Below are 12,500 nucleotides of genomic sequence, written 5' to 3'. Positions count from 1 at the left end.
GGTCTATATTATTAACTTATATGTATATATAGTTGTGTTCAATTATACCCAACTTTACACATCATGAAGTGTGTGTGTGTGTGTGTGTGTGTGTGTGTGTGTGTGTGTGTGTGTGTGTGTGTGTGTGTGTGTGTGTGTGTGCGCGTGCGTGCGTGCATAGATTAATGTACATGCACTATTGGCATGTGTTATTTCAGATGTGTTTGTGTTTAAATGTGTTGCTTTGTATGGAGTGCTGGTTTGGTTTGGCAGGGCTGTTAGGAATGGAATGTTGTCTCGAGTCGCTTCGACAGCAAGACACAACAAGAAAACTTGACAAGCTCCGTCACATTCATGCTGCACTGGAGAATTTCACGCACAATTTTTGCATTATGTATATATACACACACACACACACACACACACACACACACACACAAATACACATATACTACACAGTGTTAATTTGACTGACAGTGTGCAAATGTAACTAAACGGACGCTTAGGTCCATTTGGTTACATTTGCACTCTCTACTCTGAGTTACAAATGGATAAATAAGTGCACTGTCCTTAAGTTGGCTCATATGAGGGAATAGAATCACCTTACATAAACCAGTGGGCGGGAAGAGTATTAACCAATAATATCACTCTACACTACAGTGCCTGGTCTCGTCTCACCCCCCAATCCCCCCCCCCCCCCTACAGTACCTGGTACCCCCCCGCCCCCCCACCCAGAGCCCCTGTGCATGTCTGCAGCATTATGTGACACAGATGCATGTCTGCAGCATCATGTGACACAGATGCATGTCTGCAGCATCATGTGACACAGATGCATGTCTGCAGCATCATGTGACACAGATGCATGTCTGCAGCATCATGTGACACAGATGCATGTCTGCAGCATCATGTGACACAGATGCTCTGGCCCAGATATTTCCATTCCATGCAAATCTGACAGTGATTCTCAACCTGTGGGCCCGGGGACCACTGGTGGGCCACGAGGGTTTTGCAAGTGGGCCGGCCCCCAAATTATTAGCAAAACACTTTTTAATGATAATATAACATTAAAATAAAACAATGTCATGGCATTGTTCTTTAAAACATCAAAAACATTTGTTGTCTTTATGATACGAATACATAGGACCTTAACGTATACTACGTTGGTTCCACTGATCCAAGCCGGAACACACTCAATTGACTGATCATTAAAATAATGACCACTTAACATGGCAGGGGACCGGTTGCCATGTTTGTTTAGTGTGCTCTAATCCAGAGTGTGCCCTGATCCTCAAAAAGCTCAGAGCCACTGACAAATCAGCATGCCCATGTTCCTGCCTCTGCTGTAGTCTCAGGCCTAGTACCGTATTGTCCCAAATATAAGACGACTCTGATTATAAGACAACCCCCATTTTTCAAGTCTCATTTGTGGAAAAATAACATTGAATGTCAAATGATTTAGTCCCTGATTATAATACAATCTCGTTTTTTTAGGATATTTCCATTGGAAAAAAGACATACTCTTATATTCAGGCCAATAGGGTAGTTTATGCTGTCGCACGCCACAGCCGAATGCGGCACCGTCACACGCAACCAAAAAGCTCACAACGTATAGCAGACCTAAAATCTCACGACTGCTGTGAGACTATAGGTCGGCTATCGGAGTAGCATGTATCGGGCTTCAATCTGCCTTTACCTGTGCAAAGGCCAGCCTGGTGGGCCGGACCTCTCTCTCTCACATTCTTCACAAATATGGTGTCCATCGGCTCCAGACGACTTTTCTGATACCCTATCCGTGACAAACAATGGAAAGCAAAGCAAAGCAAAACAAAAAGGGTCATGCACAACAATAAAACAACGACTTGTGAGAAAATGTCTACCGTCACTTGCTTTGATGTTATGATTAAACTATATATATATTAAACAACTATAACAAAAATTGAAATTGAGAGGAGTGTTTGGAGTTGAAGCTACTTTAGATGCAGTACTAAGTAGAGTCCTGCAGAGGGAGCTGTGTGCTAACATAAGAGAGCAGAGAGACAGACAGGGAACCACAGAGGTCCTAGTCAGTGATGTCACTATAGCAGTGGTTTTCAACCAGTGGTCCGGGGACCACCAGTGGTCCTTGAGGGGGTTCCAGGTGGTCCCCAGCTAAATGATGGAGAGTTGGTAACCAAATGGACCCAACAACTTCATTACTTAATTTAAAATAAGTCTACACAATTAGAGAATGTAGAATTGTTATTTTGATCAACGTTTGTCTGTTATCTATTGTGGACCAAATCTGATCCAACAACAAAATATTGTTTAGTTTTGGGTCTTAGAGGCTAAAATGTCATCACATGGTGGTCCGTGGCTCATATACCAAATAAATAATGGGCCATGGCATTAAAACCCATTTTGGGCGGGAACCCCTTTTGGTGTTAGCATTACGTTATGCTTTAGCTATTGAAAAATAGCAGATCTACAAGCTCATAGCGCGCCACCGAGTGGCGCGCTACGAGCTTGTAGGTCTGCTATTTTTGAAAAATCGAAGAACGACTGACATAGAAACATAGCTTTTTCAGGAAACTGTCAGGATGTAGAAGACATTTTTAGAATCTGATCTCAGGTCAAAATGGGTTAAAAAGGTTGAAAACCACAGTACTATAGTGTCAACGCTCTCCGTGCCGATATGGCTGTGGACTAATGAACTTGGAGGGGCAGAGAGGGAGCGCTTACCTTTTCCATTACCGTTCTCCTCATCCTGCAAAGGCACAGAAAGAGAGAGCATCATGACTGATACGCTGGTTGAACACAACTCAACCTAGATCTAGAACAAAGAAATCACACCCCTGTGAAGTGAGGGGCTCTAATATATTAAAGTCTAACTCATGTTGATTAGGTGATGTAATGGTGATGTAAAACAAACAGCGCCAACACAAACATTAAACGCCATTAACAATAAAGAGACAATATGACGTAATGAGGGACAATATGACGTAAATTTTCCCTTCATTGTCAATGGCGTTTACATTAAACCTGTATATAGGAGGGGCTAGCGCCCCTCAAAAATCGTTATAGGTGAAGGCATGCTATACTCAGGGGGAGTCTTAGTAGTCTCTGTGGCTGATGGGTGCACATTCTTGAAGATCAATGGAAAAAGGGAATATCAGCACTATATTCTTGAGTATAGTTTCTTATGAGCTTCTTTATTAATGAGACGAGTACACAGCAGCAGTCCTCCTAGAGAAACCTAAATCTCCCTTTCTATTATTTCACAATATCCGCCCTCTTGTGCTTTTACACCGTTCCAAGCATGCCAGTGCCATCGCTGGCATCCCCCTAAGCCAAGCCAGAGGGGCAGATGTGTTTCTCTTTACGAGCGTTTAATGTTGGAGTTCAGTTAAACACACAGACCGCCTTTCAGGTTCAACAATCTGCAGGTAATAATGAGGTCATAATGTCATGGGCTGAAGCAAGTGGATGCAGCTGCCGCAGATGGCAGATGACGACAGCAGCACTACCACCACTTAATGTGGGGGAGATTTTATCATTACACCGTTCATTCCATCCATCCACACAGGCACGCACGCACACGCACACACACACAGGCACACACGCACGCACACGCACACACACACACACACACACACACACACACACACACACACACACACACACTCTAAGCTGAGTGGACAGTTTGGGGATAGGGGCATGGTGGCCTGACTGCTGCCTGGCTTTAGGCTGCGCTGAGTGGGCTCATTCCTGGCTGCTGGGACAATGGCGGGGGGTTTACGTGCAGAGAAAGGAGGGCTGCCGACCCCAGAATAGTGTGTGCTGTCAGGGACGCTTCCCTGACTGACCAGCCCAGCCTGACCAGGTCTGGGACGACAGAAGACATGGTATGATGTGGAGAGAGAGAGTAGCAGGCATAGGCTAAGGCAGGCAGTGGTTCTCAACCTGTGGGTCGGGACCCCCAGGTCCCCAGAGCGGTGCTAACTGCTCCAACATGTGACTTTGTGTCTATTAGTCTGTAGCAGCACAGTTACTCTGGTTACTGTGTCTAATGTCTATACAATATCATCATACATCAACATCATGATAAAAGGCAGCGCTCACTTCACATGGGTGTGATTTTTATTTAATACCTAATGAAAAATACCATCACTGCATCAAAGGTAATCAGCAAACAATGCTATTAAAAACTGGTCAAACATTGGCCAAATTGGCAAATAATATAAGAAAGAGGCAAAAAAATTCTATTTTGCACTATTTTGCACAATATTTATCTGTGGAACCGAGTCAAACAAAATGTAATCAAGTGAACTGCTACATTCCAAGTGCTTATCAGGTTGGGGGTCCTCAGTTAAAGTATGATTATTTTGGGGGGTCACGGATTGAAAATGTTGAGAACCACTGGGCACCATTCTGTAGTCAAGAGTGTACAGTATTGTTACTTTAGGGAGGAAACCTAACCTAATTACAAAACTGTTAATGCTCAGGAAATGGAAAGAACACGTGTTTCAATGTCATTATTTAGTCACAAGCTCTTGTTAATACTACAGACACAAGTAGTTTCAACCCCATATCACTATAGGAGAAATCCTTCAAAGAAGTTCATAAATAGCTGATCTGCAACATAGTAGATCGGCAATTTATAGTAATAGTAATTACTAAATGAATTAATAATTCATTTAGGTATTTTTTTTTAATAAAAAATTTAAATATGGAGATATAAGTATTATACAGATCATACACTGACCATTGAATCCAATGTACAGTAAATGTAATTTCCAACCCTGCAGCCAGTGTCAAGATTTGAATCACCCACCACTCTCTGATAATGGGACACTGTGATTTGGGAGAATTCGACAAAGCATCTTCTTCGAATACGTAGGACAGCGCTGTGGCACCAACTGCCTCCCACACCATGTGAGATGAGGCCTAAAGAGCCACAGCCCAGAGGGAGCAGTGGGACTATTGTCTTGACCCGGGCTGGTACCACCAGGCAGCCAGTGAGTGGTACCAGGCTAAGACAACAACAGATCCCATTGAGCCTCTGTCTCTCTCTCTCTCTCTATGTGCAGCTGCTGTCGGGTTGGGGTGAGAATGGTGGGGTGGCGTAATAATAAGGGCCTTGTTTCAGCTGCCTGAACCACCTCCCCCCCAATCTTTCAATTTCACATCTGTAGCTTCTTGGCCGCACACACACACACACACCTCAAAGCACTGAATGATCGACCAATGACAGGACTTATTAAAACTAAGGGGACAGAACAATGCAGAGTTCACTGAGACTTAATAATGAGGCCTGTGATGTGATACAGAAGAACTGAGGCGGAGAAAATTGGGTTTGGCATTTCTTAGGTGATAAACAAAAGGTACAATTATCTGTACATAAACGGTTATTACGTGTAGCGATGGATTGTAAGAGCTCATGAATTTACTTCTGACTCAGTTCATTAATATTTCATAATTTGTCACTCTACGCACCAAAGGAATAATTCAGTTTCCTAATATAACTGGAGTGGACTGCTCAACAAAACCTTAAGAGGCTTGTTTAACAGCTCTTTGTCTGTAACTGGCAAAGTTCAACAACTCTGTACGCATGTTTGTTTTATTGAGCTTAGTCTCACTGATCTTTGGCTATAATAAGATCACCTTTGTCTCTGAGCTCCTGTTTGTCAGATCCACTTTAAAAGGCCCTACTACTGTAAGAGATTAGCTGTGGACTGCTGGTCTCACCTTGAGGTTTGTGTGCAGGGCTGACTCCGGGGGGTAGACGATGAAATGGCGCAGTGTGAAGCCAAACCCCTGGGAGTTCTTGCGGAGGACCAGCGTCCGGGGACCATGCCAACCAAGGCCGCCCCCCTCCCCTCCCGGCCCGGCCATGGGCGGCCGAGGGTTGTCACTGGTCGAAGACAGACCATCCCTCCGCCCCTTTCCCTGTGAACACAGAGAGGAACAGGTGAGATTCCATGCATCTAATGTCCTGTCTTAAAAAGGATAGTTAATTAGTATCTAATTAGGAATTACAAAACATATTTCCATAATAAGAACATGTATATTTCTGTGAATGAGAATCAGCTTTATTATACCTGACGACGACCCATAAGGGGTCAAAACGTTGTCATCCTTCTAAATCAAATTCCTGTGGGAGCTACAAAACAGTGTGACTACATCTCCTTCTCCTGTACGTATCTTTCTGTTCAGCACCTGAACGTTTTTTTAGAGATGTGCGTACTTTCTTTTGGATTCAATCAGCTTTATTGTCACATCACAGCTTTACAAGGTAAAAAAAGTGGGTGAAATTTGTTTCCGTGCATAGTTCCCATCGTATCGTTATTCCATAGGAAAAAAAGAAAAGAAAGAAGAAGAGGGGTCAAGTTGGAAAGGAGATCAGACAAGAACACAAGAAACAAAGAATATTTGCATATTTACACCTGAGATAAAGATATGATATAAAGGTGCATGAGCATAGCAGCAGATGTATACTGTGCATGATAAACTTATGGACGCTGCTAGAAAAACACACAAAAAAGACCGAGGTAAGTAACAACAACGCTGGACCAAAAAGTATTGTGCATTGTTCCATGGATGTGATGATGTTTCAAAAACGCTCTTTTCTGGGGTAAAGGCCATGGTATATACTTAGACCTCATTCAGAACAGAAGGCCGGTGACATCAGCTTTCAACTGCTGGGGTTTTTTTATTAGCAACTTCCTTATGAACAACATATTCCTGGATGTAGCTACCAGACCGAGTCACCCCCGCAAGGCAGGCTCCACCAAACAATAGCCCGTAAAAGCTTCATGGGGTTCGGCTAACAGGCAGGGCCCGCGTCTAGACAGGGCAGGGGCGGCAGGAGAGAGCGCTCCGAGAGCGAGAGAAACTATGGAATGTTGGAAGACAGAGCCTAACTCAATCATGGACGCCTGCAACCAATCAGCGCTGACCGTGGTCTTGTCATAGCCGAGTGGAGTCAAAGGGGGCAGGAGGGACTTCTCATTCAGTGAGAGAAATGAGGGGCGATCTCCACAGGCTCTCTAGTCATCAGAGCTCTCACTGCTGAGGCTGAGTCAACAGGCCTGTTCACCTGACAAACACACGTGAGAACTGTCACCCCGATGCTGCGCCAACGGCCCGCATCTGTCAGTCAAACACGACCACCTGACCAAACAAGCCCGGGGGAGGGGGGCAGAGGAGGGGAGGGGTCATCTCTGAGGTCAAGCCATAGCTGTGTTAGTGTGTTCTGCCTGAGGCATCGTTTTAGTGCAGTGAACTCCGAGAGGTTTCTCTGTGGAATAACTGTGACTTGACTCTACTTCCCCTCCGTCTTCCTCACTAACTTAAGATGTGAAAATGTCTGTAAGTCTGTCTGTGTTTAATGCCAGGGGGTCAGGGCAGGGTGAACCCGAGTAGCCTCAAATGCAAGGGGTATGTTATTTCACTTCTTGTTTCCCTCTCTGACACACACACACACACACACACACACACACACACACACACACACACACACACACACACACACACACACACACACACACACACACACACACACACACACACACACACACACTTTCAACCTGGTAGGCCCATATGGCTAACCAACAACAGGAAGTGGCGGGCTAGAGGCAGGAAGCGTGGTAGCTCTGTGGGGCGGGACAACCAGATGCTCACAGAGCATCTATAAATAAACCCAGTCTGCTGCACACAGAGGTGCTTCTAGTACTCCTCTCCTTTCCTTCCACCTCATCTTCCTCCATCACATGGAAATCTCTTCAATATTCACCTCCCGTGCACTTCCATTTTATGCTAGCAAGAGGCGAAATTTGCATCCAGTGGCAAAGCAAAAGTGAGTGAGTGAATGTGAGTTTGACCCCACTTGGCTGGCCACGTCGCTGCATTTCTCTTAGCGTTTCTAATGTGTGAATGACCAACCACCACATCCAGTCAAATGGACTACAAACCAGAAAACTGATTTCTGTGTGTCACATCCTGCATTGAATACCAATGAACAGGCCTCGCTCCGGGCGTACAGCCGGCAGAACTGCTCAGGCTGGTATTCCTAAACGTAACCTAAGTAAACTATGCTTAAACTGTTAAACCTAACCTTAACCTCAGTAAAACGGTGCCAAAAGCTAACCCTATTCCTGAACATAACCCCAGTAAAACTATGTAAGTAAGTCTAAACTTATTTCTAAGCTTAATTCTCAGTAAAACAGATACAAGAATATAAGAACCGTCCTACCGAGCGGTCGGCGGAAAGAAATGGTGAACGAGTGTGTTTTAAGGCGAGCATTCCGGATACCGCCACATTGCCTACATTGAGCTATAGGAGTATAGGATATCTACAAGATGGCTATTCGCCTGCATTTGCGGCGCATGTGCATTTGCACTTTTACCACAAACTTCTACGTTCCATATACATCCATTTTAGGTTCTGAGGGTTGATGATGTAGCCTGGCTGGTTATGTCAAATAACGCCCCCACCCCATATAACTATTTTGAGGGGCGCTAGCCCCTCCTATATTCAGCTATAGTGTAATTTCTTGTCCTAACACAAACATTAAATGCCATTGACAATGAATGGAGAATTTACGTCATGTATGTGGACGAGCAAATTGGCAATTTCGGTCCTATCATGTCCTATCATGATGTACGATTATAAGAGCGCCCCTCACTTCCCACGGGTGTGATTTTTATTCTTCATGGAGGCCAGCGGCCGGCAATCTATAAAGTGTGATGAGAGTATAGTAAAGTAATACATCAAAAAAAGTGACAAATGGAAACGACGAGGGAACGAAAGGGGAAATAAAAAAGAGGGGAAATGAAAGGGTAAGAGGGTGAAAGAAGGAAGAGACTGAGTGAATTCCTCAGTGGGAGCGGTTTTGGCTCGGGGCATGTCGAAACACACACTCTGTAACTGGCAAGGAGGGGGTGCACAGAGAGAGAGAGAGAGCGATAGAGAGAGCAAACGACAGAATGAGAGGAGGAGGAGGAGGTGGGGTGTCGGGGCCCTAGTGAGAGACAGGCTCCAGCACGTCGGTTTCGACCGCATGGCCCCTCCCGGCGCTGAGAACACCAAACCCTGTGATTACCCCAAACATACAGAGGCCGACTGGGTTTCCGAGCCAGCGCAGTTTCCCCGTCCGGCCCAGTCTGGAAGCGCACCACAGTGGTAGATGCGTGGGTCTGCCTGGCTATTCTGCGAAGTCTGCAATCATTGCCAACGGTCCTCCTCGGACGCGAGACAATGGTCTCCGATATCCGTCCCTTTGTTCATTTTCTTAACGCATCACCTTGAAGTAATCAAACCCTGCGTCTGGTACTGGTTACTGGCACCAAAAGCGCTGACATGCACACACTGCTTTCCAGCCAGTTCAACACAGGCAACAAGGAACTCGGAAAATACTTTCTGTGGGTTCTGGTCTAAAGTTGACTTCCTATGGAGGTTGACCAGTTCTAGACAGTGAGCAGGGAAGTCCCGTCCTGCTAGATTAAGACATGGAGACATTTGGCATCACCCAGCTGGGCCAGCTCGTCCTAAAGGAATTTATAGGCAGCCCTCTGGTACTGCCCTCAGTCTGAGATCTGGACACATTCTCATATGACGGCAATAATAACCACTGATTCATCAATGATTCTCTTTAAGACATCACGGAGACCCCCAGGCCGCAGGATGCTGATGAGCAATCACATCTGCAGATGATTTCGTTAAAAAGAGAACATAAAAATGTCATATTGAAGATGTAGCATAGTATAATAGACTGCCTGGTAGCTTCTTGTGCTGAGTGAGTGTTTGGCGGTTGATGTGGTATGCACTGCAGATGTTTCCTTTTGTCATCCACAGGGATAGAGCTTCGCTGTAGATGCTTCTCTTTATCATTTTGCTTGGACTGATTTGACAGATTGATGCAAAAGGCACAAAAGTTTTTAAAGTACAAATAGTAATACCACATCACCTCGGCACAAATTATGCCGGTTTTCATTGTACCCAAAATCCCAACTTGCATCGTTCCCAAGTAGGATGGTGCCAGACAGGCACAGATCGGGTTCTTTTTTTTCTTTTCTTTTAAAAAAAAAAGCAAAAATAGCAGATCTACAAGATCACGGTGTGATGCGCTGTGAGGTGGTAGATCTGCTACTTTCGCTGTTATCGTACGTGTAGTTAAAGTGTCTAGTTGACCGTCATACCCTGTCCAAAGTACAGAAATATGCAAACGAACAAAACATTTAAATCTAAAAAACAATTATTTATTTAGTCTTTTTTTCTTTTGTAGGTCACAGTGATATGGCCCATGTCTTCTTCTGTACACAAAGTGTCAGTTAGCAGCATGGCCATCTCACTCCTCATTATATCCACCACAAAGCAGCAGGGTAGGAAGAATGCAGTGGCAGTCAGGACTCTGGTGACTGCTAAACCCCGGCAGGGAGAACAATGCTCTTTCAAACAGCTGAGAGCTGCAACCTGTTTGAAAAGTGGAGCTTTAGAGAGGTTACAAATGCTGACTGGACTTTAATCCACAGAGCCACTATACTGTCTGCTCCACCAACCAACAGCCCTGAGCTGGAGAGAGGAGGCAGGCGAGGGAGACAAGAGGGAACAAGAGGGCTTGTGAAAGTTGAAAAAAATAATCTGATAGTTCCTTGTAGTATCTGCCGCTCCAGGTATGAATCTGTCATGCCAGCCATCCCCGGGGGCATGTCCCCCCCCCCCCCCCCCCCCCCTTCCTCTGTATGTCCACATGCATCCTATCGTAAATGGCAGACAGGTGGAGATGAGATATGGCTAGTGTAATGTAATGTATAGCACCTGTCCAAAATAACAGCCTGGCTTTTAGTTTGAACCATTTCAACCCTATATATACAGTACATTGTTGACCCCCTAGTATAGACCCCCATGGGAAGGTCTACACACAGTATACTAGGCCCCCTCCTATCTTCTTCCCACTCAAACAAACCTCCTCGCCAAAAATAGCAGCTCTACAAGGCAAGCTCACAACATGTGTAGATCTGCTATTTTCGCCGTGTGTTCACCCCAGAATAGGGGCACTAGGGTTCATGTGGTTAAAGCATAACAAGGGCACTCACCATAGTTTTTCTCATAGGCGTTTCAAAAAGTATTTATTTAAAAGGCATTTAAACCTCGGACAAAGCCAACAGAGTTGACACATTTCTTTTTTGTTTTTCTTCTTTCTAATTATTTGTTTGGCCCAAAACATTTGTTTATTGTCATGATTTGTCAACTCGGCTGTTGGCTTTGTCCGGGGTTTAAGTGTCTTTAAATAAATACTTTTCGAAATACCTATGGGAAAAATGAATGGGGAATTATTTGCTGGTGCCTCGTCGTTCTGAAAGGGGACGGCACTGTCTGCAACACTCTATAACAACGGCAGAATGCCTCACATAGGTCCAAAATCGTAAATGGTTAATGGTGCATTTATATAGTGCCTTTGTCCAAGGTGCTTTACAGAGATTGTGCATTACATTCACCCATTCACACACCGATGGCGGCAGAAGCCATGCAAGGCACCAACCAGCACATCAGGAGCAATTTAGGGGTTCAGTGTCTTGCTCAAGGACATTTCGACACTAACTCTGGGGGAGCCCAGGTTCGAACTGGCAACATTGCGGTTGCCATCCGGCCACTCTACCCCTGAGCCAGCCATATAGTAGGATATATGTAGGATTGATGTTTCATACTGTTTCTGTCTATTAAATGCTGACCCAGGGAGCTGAGCTCCAACATTTAATATGCATTCGTGAAAATGGCTAATAAGTCTATTCTATTCTATGTACATGTGCATGCGTGTTTGTATGCATTTGTAGGAATGCGAGTGTGTGAGCTCACGACACCTCTGTGTCTATATGAACATGTGTATGCACAAAAACACGCCAAACCACTCCTGTCAGATCGTCTAGTTTACAGTTGGTGATGTCATGTCAGTTAAACAGGGTTTTCTACTTGAGCAGCGCCTGAGAGAACACTTAACAGTCACACATACCTTTACCTTTATCTGGCAAAAAATGACCCTACGGCACAAGAAAAAAAAAAGGAAAACCGGGAGGATCCATAAAACAAGCTGAAAAGGGGCAACAATCAAAGAAAAATACTGATTTGAATACTGATTGTTTGAATGTGGATTATTGTACTGTACTGTACTGTACTGTACTGTACTGTACTGTACTGTACTGTACTGTACTGTACTGTACTGTACTGTACTGTACTGTACTGTGCTGTACTGTACAACAAAAGGTCACCTCCATGAGCCACATCGATGACTATGGTGACCAGACCACGTGTCCGTGTCCACGTGACAAAATAATGTCATAAAACTCTAAAATGTCACCGTTTTGTCCCGGTTTTCAACAATATAATAATGTTATTATCACACATAGACCAATCTGGAAGCAAACAGGTGATCTTCTGCTTACCAGACGTCCTCTCTAGCCACTAAGATAAGGCTGCCCCTAAAGAAACAAATTGGGTGTAAAGGGGGCAGATTTGGTGGAAGTATATAGGATTTCGGTTTAACCCA

General features: G+C 44.7%; 1 protein-coding gene across 6 annotated transcripts in view; it reads right to left on the bottom strand.

The window, feature by feature from the left end:
- arhgap23a (Rho GTPase activating protein 23a) overlaps nucleotides 1–12,500 on the bottom strand; it is a gene marked incomplete at its 5' end in the record, with an annotated part of 67,813 nt that overhangs the window by 26,570 nt on the left and 28,743 nt on the right. For all 6 annotated transcript variants that reach the window (XM_079521264.1, XM_079521261.1, XM_079521262.1 and 3 more), the window contains 3 exons: nucleotides 1,673–1,765; nucleotides 2,698–2,722; nucleotides 5,704–5,904. In XM_079521264.1, the coding sequence (XP_079377390.1) occupies nucleotides 1,673–1,765; nucleotides 2,698–2,722; nucleotides 5,704–5,904 (319 nt within the window). The remainder of the gene's footprint in view (nucleotides 1–1,672; nucleotides 1,766–2,697; nucleotides 2,723–5,703; nucleotides 5,905–12,500) is intronic.

Source organism: Electrona antarctica, assembly GCF_951216825.1.
Source record: "Electrona antarctica genome assembly, chromosome: 14".
In the NCBI taxonomy this organism is placed as follows: domain Eukaryota; kingdom Metazoa; phylum Chordata; class Actinopteri; order Myctophiformes; family Myctophidae; genus Electrona; species Electrona antarctica.
This window is presented reverse-complemented; position numbering and strand designations above follow the sequence as displayed.